The following is an 18,771-nucleotide window of genomic DNA, read 5'->3' as shown; positions in this document are numbered from 1 at the left end:
CTGTCTAATTTTTGTATTTTTAGTAGAGACGGGGTTTCACCATGTTGGCCAGGCTGGTTTCAAACTCCTGACCTCAAGTGATCCACCCACCTTGGCCTCCCAAAGTGCTGGGATTACAGGCATGAGCCACTACGCCCGGCCTATTCTTAATTTTCTGAGTGTGTTTTATGATAACAGATGTTGGATTTTTGTTGCATGCCCTTTCTGTGTTAACTGAGATGATCAAGTGGTTTACCTCTTTATTCTGTTAATGCAATGTGTTACATTGAATGATTTTCAAATGTTGAATCAGCCTTGCATCTTTCAAATATTGCAGCAGTGTAGCATAAATTCCACTTGGTCATGGTATATAGCTCTTTTTATTAATGTCATTAAATTATAGTTGCTGATATTTTATTAAGATATTTTACATCTATATTGATAAGGAATATTAGTCTGTAGTTTTCTTTTCTTGTGATGTCTTTGATTTTGATATCAGGGTAATAGTGACCATATAAAATGAGTTGGCAAAGGGTCCATATGCTTCTGTTTATTGAAAGAATTGTGAAGGACTGGTGCTAATCCTACTTTAAACCTTTGGTCAAATTCACTAGTGAAACCATCTGGGCCTGGAGTTATCTTTGTGGGAAGCTTTTTGATTACTAGTTTAATCTCTTTACTTATTATAGGTCTGCTGAGATTTTTCTATTTCTTCTCAGGTCATTTTTGTTAATTTGTATCTTCATAGGAATTGTCCTATCTCATCTAGGTCATCTAATTTATTGGAGTACAATTGTTGATAGTATTATCTTATAAACCTTTTAATTTCTGTAATGTCAGTAGTAATGTCTACTCTTTCATTCTTAATTTTGATAATTTAGTAATCTCTTTTTTCTTGGTCAGTCTAGCTAAAGATTTGTCAATGTGTTGATATTTTTGAAAAACTAACTTTTGTCTTTCTTGATTTTTCTCTCATTTTTCTATTTTTGATTTCATTTCTAGTCTAATTTTTATTTCCTTTTGCTTACTTTGAGTTTGCTGTTATTTTTCTAGTTAAGGTGGAATATTGGGATTTTTATTTGTGATATTTCTTTTTTAAAATAGGTGTGCACAGGTATAAACTTTTATGCATACACTGTTTTAGCTGTATTACATAAGCTTTGGTATATTGTGTTTTAGTTTTCATTTGTTTCAAAATGTTCTCTAATTTCTCTTTATTTCTTAACCAATTTGTTATTTAGAAGTGTGTTGTTTGATTTACACATATTTGTGAATTTTGCAACTTTCTTCTCTTATTAATACGTAACTTCATTTCATTGTGTTCAGAGAAGATATTTTATTTAATTTTGATCCTTTTAATTTATTGAAACTTGTTTTATGGCCCAAGGTGAAGTGTTCTATGTATGTCCATTAGGTACAGTCAGTTTATGGTGTTGTTCAAGTCTTCTATTCCCTGTTAATCTTCCATCTAGCTATTCCATTCTCTAATCTTCTTGTTAGTCTTAATTTTTCAAACAGTTCTTTTATGTAAACCATTTTTGCATATTTTGCATAATATTTTCTGTTAGAATTTAAGATCTTCATAGTTTTACTTAAAACTGGCATTTTTGTGTTTAAGAGCTTCTCTGTATTTGGAGTTGTTTCATACAGTAGTTGAATTACTGGTAAAAGGGTATGGCAATTAAAGCATTCACCACCAACACTTTGTATACTTCAGCCTAAAGGCGGGCTTCACTTGGCCCAATAACCTCAATGTAAAAGTAATAGAAGAAATACAGGAGTATATTTTTGCAAGTATATTTTTGCAATCTAGAGATAGTGTGGCACTTCTTCACTCTTCAGATAACACTTCAAAAGTACAGCTCATAGGGCAAATAAAAATGTTAAATATGGATGAATATGATTTTATTAACACAATATTTCTGCTTAATGAAGGACACCATGGACAAAATTAAAAGACATAATGACAGTTTGAGAGTTTTTTGCAATGTTTATAATCAACAAGGGATTAATATCAAGCATAGAGTAGGAAATAATGCAAATTGACAAGACAGAAAATTCAAATAAAAAGGGAAGAAAGAGTATGAACTAGAATTTTACAGAATAAACCCAAAGGCTATTAAACGTATGAAGATACTTACTAAACTAAGTAGTAATCAGAAAACTGCAAATGAAACAAGCAGGTTTCACTTTACATCATTTAGAGTGGAAAAAAACTAGAAGCTAAGATGATGCCAAACGTTGTCAGTGACATAGAAGTCCTCATCCATGTGATGGGAGTGTGGCTGTTGCAGCCATTCTGAAAAGTAATCTGGCAGTAACTAGCCAAATGAGTTTTTTGTTTGTTGTTTTTGTTTCTTTTTGTTTTGTTTTGTTGTTTTTAGGGCCAGGGACTTGCTATGTTGCCTAGGTTGGACTTCAACTCCTGGACTCAAGTGATCCTCCCATCTCAGTCTCTCTAGAAGCTGGGAATACAGGCACGTGCCACTGTGCCTGGCTCCTGATGAGGTTTATGAACATACTAGGATCCATGAATCCTGCTCTTGTTTATACCTCAAAGAAATTCTGTTGTGGCAGAATCTAGGAGTCTACCTCTGGGAGAGTGAATTTGTAAAATGTGGTAGACATGAACCATGGAATACTCAACTGCAATTAGATGTGGGCTAGATGTACACATGACAACATCATGGGTGTCAAAATCATAGTGTTGAGTGAAAAAGAGTAGGAAACAGACTGGAGGCCTAATACCATTTATATAAATTAAAAATGCACACACACACACACAATGTAATGCATATTTTGCACGAACATTCAGAATGGTACCTTGGAGGGGAGGAAAATGAGAATGGGAACTAGAGATAAAGGGAATAAATAAATAATATTAAAAAGAGAAGAGCTTTGCATGGACCAAATACATGTCATGAACTGGAAGTTATGACTAACACAACCGTTTCCACTTGATGTCCTAAACGAATGAATTAATGGCTAAATGAATGAATGAATGAATGAGTTCATCATATGTTCCTTCTTTAATATGTACTGCATTACCATCCATTCTTTGGCACTGACAAACTTTTGCTCCCACTGACTGGTATATAAGTATGCCTTTTCTCCCCATACCTTACCAGCTCAGAATATTCTTAGTCTTTCAGACTGTTCTCATTTGAGGCAAAAATTGAATCTCATTGTTTTTACTTGCACTTTTCTATCAAATATGATGCTAATATTTCCCTAAATATGGTTTGGCAAAATGTGTTTGCCAAATTTTCTTAGTGTTAGAACTTCTTCATTTTACATTTGTATCTATTCAGATTTTCCATTGGAATTATTTCTGTTGCTGTTAAATGTAAAAGTCCTCTCATATTTAATATTCTATTTTATACATTTGTATGACTTGGTCACTTCGTGTCTTTAATCAACTAGAATGCCTAGAGAACTAATTGCCACAGCACCATGTTAGATGGTCCACATATTTATGATACCTTCTTTAGAATAAACAGTTAACATAGTTAGGATCCACTTTGTGGCTGACCTAATGTCAATAATCAGTGATTTGATTATTATAGTTTTATGGTATGCTTTTGTTCCATTTCTCCTTCATTATTCTTCCTTTAAAAAGATTGTAGGGACTACCATTTGTTTTTTCTGGATAAAATTATAACCCAAATGATCTAGATTTTATCAGCTTGTAAGGTTAAATTAATAATACTATATTCTCATGAATTTATTTATAATAGTTGGCAGATGTCACATTCTTCTTTGTTGCATCTATGCAATTTATCTTTGTGCAAGGGGCATAGAGAGATCTTTATGGTAATTGCTTCAGAACAATGATTAAGAGTTACAATTGCTTCCTGGCCTTTTGGCTAAGATCAAGTGAAGAATTACAGACTTATTTTTTTCTGCATCTCTTGAAAAAGAAAAATTATGAAGACGGGGCGGGTGTCAGTGCAAGAGTTTCCTGAGGGTCTCCCATAATACAATTGTATTTTTCTAATGAGTTGGCTAGTATATAGGTTTGTTTGTCTAACAATGACCTTTTAAAATTCTATATATTCCTTTATGTATAAAATAATTACCAAAATAATATTGTTTATCAAATGCCTGCTCTGTTCCAAGCATGGTGCTGGACACTTTAGGATCTATTATTTCATCTAATCTCCACAACAACTCTATGAAGTATGTATCATAATTTTATAGATCAGAAAACTGAGGCTCAGGATACTGCTAATAAGCAGCAGAAATAGGATTCCCATCCAGATGTTCCCCAAACCAGCATTTTTTCTAGTTTATGACACTAATTTCCAGCAATCATATAACCTCGAAATAATAATATGTACCTTTATTATACCACTCGCAATTTCAGGAACGTAGTTCAATAATAATGGCATTCTTTATGTATTCCTGATTTTATTAAGAAAGCCATTTGTGTTTCACCATTAAATAAGCTGATAGTTATGACTAAGAAAAATATTTTTATTAAATTTCTTAAGCAATGTTAAAAAGGTATTAAAAATTAAGTGAACACCCATGTACCCAGCACCCAGCTTAAAACATAAAACATTAACAACACAATATGTATCTTTCCTTGATTATATCACATATCCCCCCACCCATGCCCTGGAGGTAATCACTTTTTTGAATTTGGGGCTTCAGGATAGCTACTCTCTATTCCCTCAGCTTTATTGAGGTATAATTAACAGAATTGTATACAAATACTCCTCAACTTACATAACTCATCTTAGGTTGAAAATAGTGTAAGTCAAAATGTAGTTAATATACCTAGCCTACCAAGCATCGTAGCTTAGGCTAACCTACTGTACGCATGCTCAGAACATGTACATTAGCCTGCAGTTGGGCACAATCACCTGGCAACATGGTCCATTGTAGAGTATCTGGTGTTTACCCTTGTGATTGCACATGGCTGACTGGGAGCTGCACCTGCTGCCACTGCCCAGCATTTTACTGTCTATCACCAGCCCAGAAAAGATCAAAATTCAGAATATGGTTTATACTGAATGTGTGTCATTTTTGCAGATCAGATGCCCCTCCCTGTGCATTCCCATAGTGCCTCGAAGTCATCTCTATCAATCATTCATTTCGTTGTAAGGAAGTCTTATTTGTATGTGTGTATCCCTGACATGACTGAGACCTCATAAATTCTGTAAGCGCAATATGAATAAAGAAATGAATTGGTGTTCATCTTAAGTTGTAGTCTCTGCAGATATTGCTTCATCTAAGGGAGTGGTCTTTGTTTGATTTTGTTCCATCAACAAAGGATGTGTTAACACCCTTTGTTTTGAGTTTTCTTTGATTTTTGGAAAACCATGCATTTCTATTTCAGTGCTGCTTTTAAAAAGCCATTTTTGTCATTAATCCAGATTTGTTATCATTTGATTCTAGTTGTTGAAATGGATGAAAACAACGGACTTTTACTTTTAGAACTGAATCCTCCTAACCCTTGGGACTCAGAGCCCAGATCTACTGAAGAGTTGGATTTTGGAGAAGTCCAGGTAGGGAAATATTAAAAGGATAATATTATTAAACACAAAAATGTAACCAAGATGTCAATTTAACATCTATATCTGTAAACATCCTATATTACCTTGAATACTCTTTGAGGTGAGTATTTATGACATATGATAAAAAGTCATATGATAAATTCTTTAAGGAACCCCCAGAACCTGGCAGGGATTACAAGGAAAAAAACAACACAAAACTTTGGGGAAAATCCCTAAGGAGACTCATGCAACACTATTTGAGATTACCCTTAATGCCAGATCACTACTGAATAGAATAGGTAGTTGTATTTTCCAGCTTTATAAGAGAATTTCCTTCAGAGGAAACACTTTTTAATAGTTTGGGAGAGGCACACAATCAAAAATTTATTTTTCTGTGTATTTAGAAAGATTGTGTATTATTTGGGCAGGTACTTTAAGGAAACAAATGAGAACCTGCCCGGAATAGACGTAATAAAAACTAACCTGTGCCTTGACCTTTCCTCATCCACTTCGTTGGCTTTTCACATGACGTTCCTGCTATCTTATCTCTACTTCTGAATACATTCCCTTTCTCTGGAGGTGCCAAGCTGTGGCAAGAGAATGAGGAAAGGATTTGGGATCCCCATGGTGCCAGTCTCTAAGTCATTCTTTGTATCCATTCTTAGCGGCCCTGGCATCCACGAGTAATTATTTAACAGGTAATTTAGAAGAGAAAGTCTTGCAAGCCTGTTTAGCCAGTTGTCAGTTGAGTCTGCATGGCCATGCCAACCCAACAAACTCAAGAGAATCATCCATTCATATTGCTATTCACAGCCACTCTGGCATTTAAATCCCCAAATGTTTGTGATAACATCTCTAACTGCCTTTCCGTGTAAAGTTTGCTTTAAAGGACTGGTCACAAAATATATTCTTCAGTGTGGACTGTAAATAACTGTTTGGGAACTAATTTAAATAAACTAAAACTAGGTAAACCAATTGGTTTGTCATCTAAAACTAACCACGAGAATTTATATTTGAATAAAGTCATGACCTGTGCTGGGAACTGTGTTCTATGAAAGGCTCTTGTTGGATTGTATTTGAGTCCGAGATTTTGCCTGATCATGCTTGGGAGCAAAGTACTCCAACCTGTGTACTTTGTCAGCCACCCAAACCAAACATTTCCGTTCATTGTTGCTGACCAGTAATGAACAATTCAGTAATAGGAATCTCACTCTCTTTTAACAGATAACATACCTCACTCACGCCTGCATGGACCTCAAGTTAGGAGACAAGAGAATGGTGTTTGACCCTTGGTTAATGGGTCCTGCTTTTGCCCGAGGATGGTGGTTGCTCCATGAGCCTCCATCTGATTGGCTGGAGAGGCTGTGCCAGGCAGACCTCATTTACATCAGTCATCTGCACTCAGACCACCTGAGGTAATGAAGTCCTGAACACACAACTCCTAAGCTCATGCTGCAGGGAAGGCATCAAATGTTCTCCAATTCTTTTGCAATCACTGCTGACTTTGAAGTAGGTTCAGTTAGGATGATGAAAAGAGGACTAATTAAGATAAATATTTATATTTGCATAGAAAGTTTATACTTTTAAAACTGTTTCCAGAAAGACAAATATGGCATGTTCTCACTTATAAGTGGGAGCTAAATAGTGTGCACAAATAGGCGTAGAGAGTAGAATGACAGACACTGGAGGTTTAGAAAGGTGAGGGGGTGGGAAGTAGGTGAATGATGAGAAATTATTTAATGGGTACAATGTACATGATTAGGATTAATAATGCTCTGATTTTACCACTGTGCAATCTTTGGTTGTAACAAAATTGCACTTGTACCCCATAAAATTATACAAATAATTTACACTTTTCTACACTTTACACCATTGGGAGTGAGGAAGGAGCTATTGTAAGGAAGCAGGGGAGGATGAATAACCATCTCACTTCCCACCCTAAGGGAACACACATTTTCTATAAAGGGCCAGAGCCTAAATATTTTAGGCTTTGCAAGCCATACAGTGAGAGTTGCCACCACTCAACCCTGCTGTTGTAACCCAAAAGCAGCCATAGATGGTCCTGAATGAGACTGACTGTGTTCCAATCAAATTTTATTTATGGATAATGACATGTGAATATCATATAATTTTCATGTATTACAAAATATCATTGTCCTTTTCATTTTCTTTACAACCCTTTAAGAGGTAAAAACCATCCCCTCAGCTATGGGCAAGCTTCAAAAGAAAAAAGAAGCCACCCTTAGCTTGCAAGGTTGTACATAAACAAGCAGCAGCAGGTTGGATTCAGCCCACACATGGTTTGCCAAGCTCTGATTTATAGTAACCTAACACTAAACACCCAACATAGTAATCCTGACTCAACCTCACTCAGTATTTCATTGAAACCAGAGTAATATGATACTAATGATAGCAACTGAAATTTTCCCTGACCCAGGCAATTAAAAAAGAGGGAGAAAGGAGGACTTTAAGTTAAGAAACCACACGTATTTGCGAATGTACTGAGCTATTAGAAGAGGGAAGCACATATTGCCAATTCCTTTGTTTAACTATAGGGTCATATTTCTTCATCATTATTTTGAAATTTGTATCACTTCTGCTGGATTGCCAATATAAACACATAACAATGCCCATAATGTGCTACTCAAGCAATTTGACTTTGTTTTTCTGTGCCCCTACATGACAAAATGGTTAGGGATAACATGTTGGTTGCTGGTTGACTGGCCCCTTAATTTTTTATTCTAAAGCATATGGGAACTCTAAATTGTGGATATGCTCTGATTTATTTTTCAGGGAAGGGTTTTTTTTTTTTTTTAATTAACTGATTTAGTAACAGATTGCCTACAACACACTTCTTAACTGATCACAACCCCCTAGGATACTGTGGTACTACAACTAAAATTCTACTTTATACGATACCTTTGTGCCACACTACCTCCTGGAACTATACTTGCATAATTTCAGGATTACAAGAGCCCTGAGTTCATTTGTTGTACAATAACAGTAATGTGTGGTAGTAATTTTGTATAGCTTGTGTAGGGACAATAGCACATAAATGATGTGATTGCTTTATAGAGTCTAAGACGCAATTACCTAAAGTCTTAGTGAGAGATATTCTATGGGAATACACTAAATTTAGGGAGGGTAAGAACTCATTTAGTTGAGTTATTCTTTAACTACCGTCCTGAAAACCAGTTTAGCTTTCATTTCACGGGCTTGTGTTGACAGTTGTCTTGCATTAAAACAACAGTTTTCAACCATAGTATCACAACACATTGGTTGTGCAGTGTGTTGCAGAAAGTTTGTTATTGAAAAGGGGCCAAAGCTTGTGATTTTTTTACTCCTTTGGGTCTATTTCCTTGATAGACCCTTACTTTTTGACTCTTCCCTAATCAACTAATAAACATCAAGATTGTTTGCCCCCAACCCTTCTGTCTGGCCTTTATTTACTGAATAAAGCCTCCCTGATTTACAAAAACAAGGGAAAAGGCCAATGTACTTTGGTGGATTGCCAGTAAGAATTATTAGCAATTGAAAAATCCAAAGCAATAAACATCCATTTTAGAATAACTTATCCTAATTCCCAAAGTCCTTTAAAATGCAGGATTTCATTGCTGAACCCAGAGACTGAAGGTACATTCAAAGAATCATTGATTTTTTGGAACTTTTTTTGCGGGGGAAGAAAGTTTATTACTTCTGTCACTTCCTTCCAGCTTCTACTTATTTGGATAGCTTTTAACGCAATGCTGGAACTTGAATATTAGTACAGCTAAGTGCTGATATACAGATTTTTACAGTACTTTTCCTATGATCATATATCTTATTTTGCCTGATCTCATACTCTGTATACAAGTCTGATTCTTAAACCAGATAGTATATTCGTTAAAGTTAGAAACTTTCTTCTTATAGAAGCACTAGGTTTAGAATCAGAAAACCCAAATTTGAATACCGATTTACTGTGTGTTGTGTATTTCTGAATGTTTCCTCATCTACAAAAACAAAAAAATCATAGCTTTTTTGTAAGAATTGAATAGCATAGTATATAAAACTGCCCCAGCACCAAGTTTGAAATAATAATAGATGTATAATCATTTATTTGTTTATTCAAATTTCTACCACCCCCTACAGTATAATAACTCTGTTATATAATGAATGCTCAATAAATAAAATCTGACTTAATATGTCTAGATAGTCAAAAAGACTTGGATGATTGATTGTGTACTGAGTTGGGATTACTACAATTGTTGAATGTAGTTCCTCGACACTAAATTTCACTGTCTTGCCTAGCTGGTAATTCTGTCTCTCCCTTAAGGGTAAATAATATAGTCTGTTAAAGTGTGGCTTTGATATACAAAATATATTATTTATCCTTAAAAAGGGACAGAATCTTTGAAGGTTGAAAAACCGACCTCCAAAATGGTCCTGGGGGGCTTTTGTCCTGTACTATGTCCCAGTCCTCTCTCTTACTGAGAGCTACTGCTTGAGGAATACAAATAAATGAGGATCTCCATGATCTTCATTTCTTTTCTCTACAGCATGACTTTTTCTCATCTGTGCCTACCGTTAGAACTACCCCTCCTTCAAGCAGCATCAGTGTGGAAAATGGAACTTGCATACCTGGTTGATGCCCACACCATGAGCATATGATATGTTCTAACAACAAAGATGAATCCCCTCAGAATCTCCCATCACTTTCACAGTCAGCCTTGAACAGAAACTTTTCTCTGGTCTTTGGGGAGAGTTCAGTTTTTCAATTCCTCACTTCTCTGTCATATATGTTGGTAAAAGGAACCAACTGTCTCTCATACTAGATGACACTATTTTTTTCTCCTTTCAACCTTTCCATCTGTCTTATCCTAGTTACCCCACACTGAAAAAGCTTGCTGGGAGAAGACCAGATATTCCCATTTATGTTGGAAACACAGAAAGGCCTGTATTTTGGAATCTGAATCAGAGCGGTGTCCAGTTGACTAATATCAATGTCGTGCCATTTGGAATATGGCAGCAGGTCAGAAATCTGTTTTCTTTCCATGCTTTCCAATTATGCTTTCTGGGATGAATGTTAGGTGAGATAGTCACCGTAAGATTAAGTAAAAAAATGGGCCAATGTGGTCTGTCCCTGATACTGCATAAACACAACCTCTATTTGAGCTTCAAATGTTAGACAGACTGTCCTGGGCAAAGATTATTTTCTTTCCATTAACCTATACTATTATAGTATAACACTACAGAACAGGTAATAAATCTAGTTCTGAATAAGGAAATTTCTTCAAATAAGAGGTTCAATTGAGCAGTCTTTCCAGAACAGGTGATTACCTTCTCAAATATTAAATTAAAAACCAAACTGAAATTCACAGTTATTGGTTTGATTGTTAAATTCCAGGTGGACAAAAATCTTCGATTCATGATCTTGATGGATGGTGTTCATCCTGAGATGGACACTTGCATTATTGTGGAGTACAAAGGTATGTTTTTATCCCTGTTGACAATGAAAACTGGAAAACATTCTTAATAGGAGGGATAGTAATATCTATATGAAAGTTCATCACATGTTCATCTTCTAGCTCCATTTTGAAAGAATATAGCATATTATATCCTTGTCCTAGAAATATGGAGCTACCTTTCAAATAATTTTTCCAGAAAACAAATTACAAATAATATCATCTAGATTGTGACAGGAGCAAAGCTTTCTCTCATAAGGCAATAGATATTTTACATTCTACCTATAGTGATTTCTTCAAAATTACCTTTATTAAATAAATGTCTTTTATTACTTTCACCTAGAAATATTATGTAATATAATCATGCACTACTTTTCATATGAAAAGATGGCCTTACTGCCCCAACAATCATTTGATTATGAACTTTGCATGTAATTTGCAAAAGATACAGGGAAGTATGTTAATCCACTCTTTTCTGATCCTTTGGGCTCAACACCTGGAAAAAGTTGACTGAAGAAAGCAGTCTATGAATGAGCTAGAGTGGAATTAAGGTAAATGTCTTCATGAGACACCTAGAATCCACCAAGTCAAATAGGATGAATTTAGTCACTTCAAAATTCAGAATATACTATTGAAAACTTTAAGTTTTAAAAGCTTACTGTTTTTCCTTTAATATAATCAATTCTTCTATAATCAAATAAGTTCAGTTATACAGACTGTACACAGAAGACTTTGTCTTGGAATTTAAACCATTCATGGGTGTTCAAGATTTCACCTTGAATACCTATACCTCTTTGTTTCTCCACAGGTCATAAAATACTGAATACAGTGGACTGCACCAGACCCAATGGGGGAAGGCTCCCTATGAAGGTTGCTCTAATGATGAGTGATTTTGCTGGAGGAGCATCAGGCTTTCCAATGACTTTCAGTGGTGGAAAATTTACTGGTAATATTTTATATGAAAGTGATACCAAGTATCAGGCATGGCACATTGCTAAATGCTGAGAGAGTAAATACAAATGTAATTGAGACATGGTCCCTCCCCACAAGAAGCATGCAATCTTATTGGGAAATAAGACTTGTAAGTTGCAGATTACAAACTAAGGTTTCTAGCTCAAAATGTGATGGAGCATGAAGGAAATGTTGAGATCTGAGAGCACCTCAGGAGGAACCAAGAAAAAGAATCACTTGGATTCACCGTGTAGACCACAGAGCAGAACAGGAAAGGCTTGAAATGGGTCATCCAGGCTTAGGTGCTCTTGGAATATGGTTCCTAATGGGGTGTGCACCTCAACCTGTGGATGTTCATATCAGGGAGCAGTGCACCCAGGGGAGGGTCCTCTAGTCGGGGACCTCTAGTGCACCCAGAGGAGGGTCCTCTGGTTGGGGGTCTTAGGCAGGAGCCCTTCTGCTCTGGGTCCAAGAGTGGGGTTGGGGTTGGCTTGGGGGAAGTGTGTATCTTCAACACTAGTGTTGTAAGTGCTCAATAAATGTCCACCTAATAAGTTAATATATCTGATAAGTGATCCCTAACAATGTGGCAGAAAATGCCCAGTTTTGCAATATGAAGATAACCTTTGTCCCATTCTTTGCTTTCTTCTCTAAGTCTATATTCATTGCCTCCCAGAGTGTGTAACCACATGAGAAATAGAGGGAAGGTTCTGTCCTTAAGAAGTTAAAAGTGTGACTGGGAAGGTAAAACATACTTATTAAAGGTTAACTGGCATTATCCCATTGTGTGTGACAGTGAGTTTGTGTGTGTGTGTGCACGTGTGCGTGAGTACACGCATATACATTTAAAAAGGTCTTAAATATACAAAAATGTTATGTCTAGGTGATGGGTAGCTTGTATATTTTTTTATATCCTTATCTGTGTTTGTCAAATTTCATAGAAACATTAACAGTAACAGCTCCCTGATCTTGTACCCTGTATGCTCTGAGAGTCCTGTCTAATTTCTCAAGTTCCTTCACTGCCTGTCACTCTGATGCTTGCTATATATCAACCCATCCTGCCTTTCGTTTCTTAGACCCAAAGTGTCAAGTGCACACCTGCCCTAGGTCTTTCTGTTTGCTATTTCCATTGCCTGGAGTGCAGCTGGCCCTGATTTGCATGTGACTAGCAACTTTTCATCTATGTCTCAACTCAAATGTCATCTCTTCACTAACTATCCTGTCTAATGATTCCCTCCATCTCATCCCACTCACCCCAGCCTCTCTATTCTGTTGCTGTCTTATTTTCTTCACGGTGCATCACTCTTTGCAATGACTTTACTTGTTCATTATTTGCTTCTCTCACTAGAACGAACACTCCATGAGAGCAGGGACCTGCTTTGCCTTGTTCACCACTTTATTCCCAGTGGCTAGAACCACGTCTGACAGAGTAGGTGCACAATAAATATTGGTTGTGTGAATGAATAAGCAAATGAACAGCGCTATGAGAGAGGCATCATGATGCCATTTACAGAGAAGATACAGACATGGAGAAGTTAGGTAGTTTGCCCAAGGCTGCCCAACCAGTAAGTGGTGGGTCAGGATTTTCATCCTAGGTGATTCCAACATCATGCTCTTAATCACTGTGTATTGTCAGATTATGTTGAACACACCTGTTATAATCTACAAAAATAACAAAGCCATTTCCATGTTAGTAAAGAGTTAACAATTTCAAGAATTACAATACCCTTAAAATGCACATGCACATCAACTACGATTGTGCATGCTACCCTGTGTATTCAGCTAGGGTCCGAATGAATTGCCATATACAAGGAGAAAGCTCAGTGTCTTTGGCTGGCTTGGTAACATTTTCCTAGTAACCAATTGAAATTTGCAAGATAAAAACTCCGGGGAAATCCTCCACTAATGACATGGAGCCTTGTTCTATTTCTGCCTTAGTTATCTATCAATTTTATCTCCTGAAAGGGTTCCAATCTGCTAGAACATGTGTTTTTCTGTGATTTTCCAGAGAGGAGAGTCTAATTTAAATCCTGTCATTTCAGAGGAATGGAAAGCCCAATTCATTAAAACAGAAAGGAAGAAGCTCCTGAACTACAAGGCTCAGCTGGTGAAGAACCTGCAACCCCGAATTTATTGTCCCTTTGCTGGGTATTTTGTGGAATCTCACCCATCAGACAAGTATGGCTAGACACTTTGTACATCTTTATATACAACTTAATGTATGGTGGAATGAGTGACTTTGCTGTGAAAGCAATGTGACATGAGAAGAAAAGTGATTAGTAGGTGTCTAGAACTTTTAACAAGCTGCTAGAGAACACAGAACATGAATAAAAGCCACATTTGGCAGCTAGGAACTCTTTCAGGAGATAAAATAACAGATATTCTCCGAAAGGATCCCAGGAAAGAGGATGGCAGCTGCCATTTACTGTTTGCCAGGAAGTGAACTGGGAACTTTTAGCTAAGCCATCTAAGTTAATCTCTCAATAGCACTATGCATAGGAAGGGGGTATTGTTCCTTTTTTTGCAGATAGGGAATCTGAAACTCAGAAAGGCCAAGGGACATGCCCAAAGTCACCCTGTTGGAAACATGAGTTGAGAATGGAACCCTGGTATGCTTAGTTCCAAAGCTCTTTTCTCTACATCATACTGCATTTCAGAATAGAATTGTGTCATTATCAGACTGAAGCTGCCTTCTCATGTTTTAGGTACCTCATGTGATTTTTCTTGCAGCAGTATAACTTGTGCAAATGCTATGAATCATCACCAATTTATGGGATTGTTGAAAGAAATAAAAGACCATGAATTTGATCTTGTCCCCTTTGCCAATGCTCGGTTAAGTCAAGAAAACCTACATGATTAATTTCAAGATTCTCTTGAAACAAAAGAATTGCTTGCCAAATATGCAGGAATCAAAGATAAAATCTGGCAGTGTGGTTTGTTTTTTGATCTGATATCATAATGCCTATGAAAAAACTCATTTTGAATCTCATCCTAAGTCTGACTCCAATGTCATGCTCTTAATCACTATGTACTGTCAGATTATGTTGAACACATCTTGTGTTTGAACACAATGAAAGGAAAAGCTTAATTGTGACTTAGTTATATGAGGAGAAATATTTTATTAGGTTCCTAGAGCTGTTGTAACAAAGGAACATAAACTGGATCATGTAACAAAAATTTGTTGCAACAGCCCTAGGAACCTATTACAATTTTTGTTAACAAACATTTGTTAAGTTCTAGGGGCCAGAAGTTTGAAATAAGCTGTGGGCTGAGCCATGGTCTGTTTAAAGCCACTGGGGAAGGATTGATCCCCAGCCCTCTCCCAGCCTCTGGTTGCCTCAGACACTCCTTGGCTTGTAGATGACCATCTTTACTGTCTCTTCACATGGCGTTTTCCCTGTGTGCCTATCTGTGTGCAAATTTTCCTTTTTTTATAAAGACATCAGTCGGATTGTTTTAGAGCCCACCTACATGACCTCATTTTCACTTGATTACCTCCATCAGGACCCTATCTCCAAATAAGGTCACATTCTGAGGTACTAGGACTTAGGACTTTAACATTTCATTTTTGAGGGGAAAACAACCCATCACACGTATTTATGTTAAAATGGAAACTTGTCATGGCACCAATTAATAACTTTATACATTTTTAAAAAATAAACCAATAGGCAGATATTATTTTAAATTGACAGCATTAAAATTCCCTGCAAAGTTGAGCAAAATTTGAAGAATATTTCATTAGTATTGATAATTTATAGTTGAATTTTGATTTATGTAATACCCCTTTGAATTCAATGTTAATATTAATGAGTTGACACAAAAGTTAGTAAATTTACTAAACTTGGACAGGCATAGTTTTGAAACTGTTATGCTTTTGCTTCAAAGCCAAATCAGTTCTTCTAAAAAAAAAATATGAACCAGTTGTGTCAATGTGGATTTGAATGTTACATGAAAGTACGTTTTTAGTACTTGCTTCTTTTTATTGGGAAACTTTTTGGGTATGTGTGGAACAACTTGAGCATGAGATTCTACTTTTTGAACTAGACATTTTATAAATTCTAAATATAGATCAAGTCTTTCGGATGAAAATGTACGATCTAAATTGAGATGTACTCTGTTTAAAATATACATTGGATTCCAAAGACTTGATATGCAGAAAAGAATGCACAGTATCTCAATTTTTAAAACTTGATTTCATATTAACATAACATTTGGATTAAGTAAAATCTATTAATTTTACCTGTTACTTTGTAGTTTTTTAATGTTGCTACTAGAAATTTTAAAATTACACACATGCTTGCATTGTGTTTCTATTGAACAGAGTTTAATAATTTTTGGCATCACAGATCTTTTAATAGAGTAAAATCTCAGCTGTATAGAACTTCTGGGAACTCAGGCATTCTAAATAATGAAATCATGGTGGGTAGCAAAATTTTCTGGATAGCTATAGTTTATCTCTCTAGATGTGAAAATTTTATGATTTAGGTATAATTGTCTTCTCAGAGTATTAGAACATAATTGATCTTTTCTTGATATCATGGATTCATCATTTCAAAGTTTTAGAATGTAATATAACAGCTTGATGTTCCTACAGTTCACTGGAGGATGTTATAACAGGATATGTTTGCCCCTGCACTAAATGACCCCAGGCAGTAAAGCATTATATCTGCTTGTTACGGTTTAGCTAAGAGGCTGTTAGTGATCATTCTTCACTGCTGTAACAAATCTTTAGCAGCAGTCTCAATCCTTCTCTTTGATTTGCTGATTCTAGCCACCTAAATAATTAAAAGTCAGAAATTAACTTGCTTTCACTTTTTGTGTACATATGCTTATGAGAGAGGCCCTGAGTAACTCTCCTGGCGAAGGACTGCTAGAAGCCTCATTCATAGATTACACTCCAAGGAAAAAGAATTGTTTTCTCAAATCAAAGCAATTTTGGTTTCAATAACGCGAAGAGAATCCTTGTCGCAGTTTTTTCTCTCACTAACCTCTCACCACTTTGCCCCAGAAGTGTATGCAGTTTTCAGAACATGCACAGCAGAACAGGGAAATTGAAGCCCTGGCTTTTCAGCCAGAAGATGAAGAAGGGGACACCTGGGAGGCAGAAAAATATTGAAGAGATTTCAGATAGGAGGAGGCTTAAGAAAGTGAGCCCGTAAAATTATGGATAAACTCCTGGGTTAACTCCAAAGCTGCACTGTGCATATGGATCTGACCCTAAACAGGATATCATACAGAGTACATATGCTTAAAACTATAAAACAGATGAAAGAAATCAAAGACTCTAATTAGATAAATGGAATAGTGTACTATTATTCATGAATCAGATGTTTAATATAGTTCATATTTTAATTATCCCCAAACAAATGTATAGATTCAGTACAATGCCCTTCAAAATCCTAGCAGGATATTTTGTGGATCTAGATAGTGTCTAAAATTTATAGGAAAGGCAAAGGAATTAGTCTAATCAAAATAATTCTGTAATAGAAGAGTAAAATTAGAGGAACTTTTAAGATTAGTTATAAAGCTGCAGTAATGAAGATAGTGTGGTACTGGTGAAGGAAGAGACACAGACATCAATGGAACAGAACAGAGAGTCTAGAAATACATCCACAGAGATATGGCCAATTGATTTTTGGCAAAGATGCAATTTGGGGAAATGTGAATGAAAAAAGGCCTTATGTTTTATTTTTTATTTGAGAGGGAGTCTCACTCTGTTGCCCAGCCTGGAGTGCAGTGGCATGATCTCTGCTCACTGCAGCCTCCGCCTCCTGGGTTCAAGTGATTCTCCTGCCTCAGCCTCCAGAGTAGCTGGGACTACAGGTGCACACCACCTTGCCCAGCTAATTTTTTGTATTTTTAGTAGAGACGGGGTTTCACCATGCTAGCCAGGATGATCTCAATCTCCTGACCTCACAATCCGCCTGCCTTGGCCTCCCAAAGTGCTGAGATTACAGCTGTGAGCTACAAACCACCGCGCCCAGCCAGAAAAAAGGCAATTTAATGGAGAAAGGGTAGTCGTTTCAACAAATGTTACTGGAGAAATTGCACACCCATACGCAAAAAAAAACCTTACCTCGATCTGAACCTTATGTCGTATGCAAAAAGTAAGTAAAAATGGGTTATAGATATAAATGTTAATATAAAACTATAAAATTTCTAAAAGAATATATAGGGGAAATATTCCTGACTGTGGGATAGACAGAGACAGATGTTGCATCAAAAGCATGATCTATTTTAAAAATTAATATATTATTCTTTATTAAATTTTAAAATGATTGCTCTATAAATAGGAAACTATTAAGAGGATGAAAAGGCAAACTAGACTCTGAGAACATTTTGCAAGTAGCATACCTGACAAAGAACTTGTATCCAGAACATATAATGAACTCTCAAAACTCAGCAATGAGACTACGATTTAAAATAATTTAAAAAATCAATAGTAAGAAAATTTAAAAATTGACAAAATATTTGAACAGACACTTCACCAAAGAAGATATATGGATGTCAAATAAGCATATGAAAAGATGCTGAATAGCATTAGCCGTTAGGAAAATGAAAACACCACAGTGGCATAACTATTAGAATTAATGTCTCTTTGGAAAATTGACAATACCACCTTATGTCAAAAATACAGACCAACAGCCCTCACACTTTGCTCTTAAGGATGCAAAATGGTGCAGTCCCTCTAGAAAACACTTTTACAGTTTCTCTGAAGCTAACTTTACTGTATGATCCAACAGTTCCACTCCTGAGTTTTTGCCCTAATTAAATTAAAACTTTTATTCACACAAAAAATCTATATGCAAATATTAATAGTAGCTCTATTCACAATCACCAGATCAACCCAAATAGCCTTCAACAGGTGAATGGATAAACAAGCTATGGTATAGTCATAC

General features: G+C 36.1%; 1 protein-coding gene across 1 annotated transcript in view; it reads left to right on the top strand.

Moving 5' to 3' along the window:
* Positions 1–18,771, top strand: part of LOC105526719 (cytidine monophosphate-N-acetylneuraminic acid hydroxylase) — a 66,524-nt gene that overhangs the window by 27,174 nt on the left and 20,579 nt on the right. Inside the window, exons 4-9 of the mRNA XM_011962812.1 lie at positions 5,383–5,492; positions 6,705–6,895; positions 10,341–10,488; positions 10,864–10,945; positions 11,730–11,867; positions 13,915–14,050. Coding sequence (XP_011818202.1) covers positions 5,383–5,492; positions 6,705–6,895; positions 10,341–10,488; positions 10,864–10,945; positions 11,730–11,867; positions 13,915–14,050 — 805 coding nt within the window. The remainder of the gene's footprint in view (positions 1–5,382; positions 5,493–6,704; positions 6,896–10,340; positions 10,489–10,863; positions 10,946–11,729; positions 11,868–13,914; positions 14,051–18,771) is intronic.

Source organism: Colobus angolensis, unplaced genomic scaffold (genome assembly GCF_000951035.1).
Source record: "Colobus angolensis palliatus isolate OR3802 unplaced genomic scaffold, Cang.pa_1.0 Scaffold6, whole genome shotgun sequence".
Classification (NCBI taxonomy): Eukaryota; Metazoa; Chordata; class Mammalia; order Primates; family Cercopithecidae; genus Colobus; species Colobus angolensis.
Note: the sequence above shows the minus strand (reverse complement) of the source record. Positions and strands in the feature narration are given on the sequence as shown.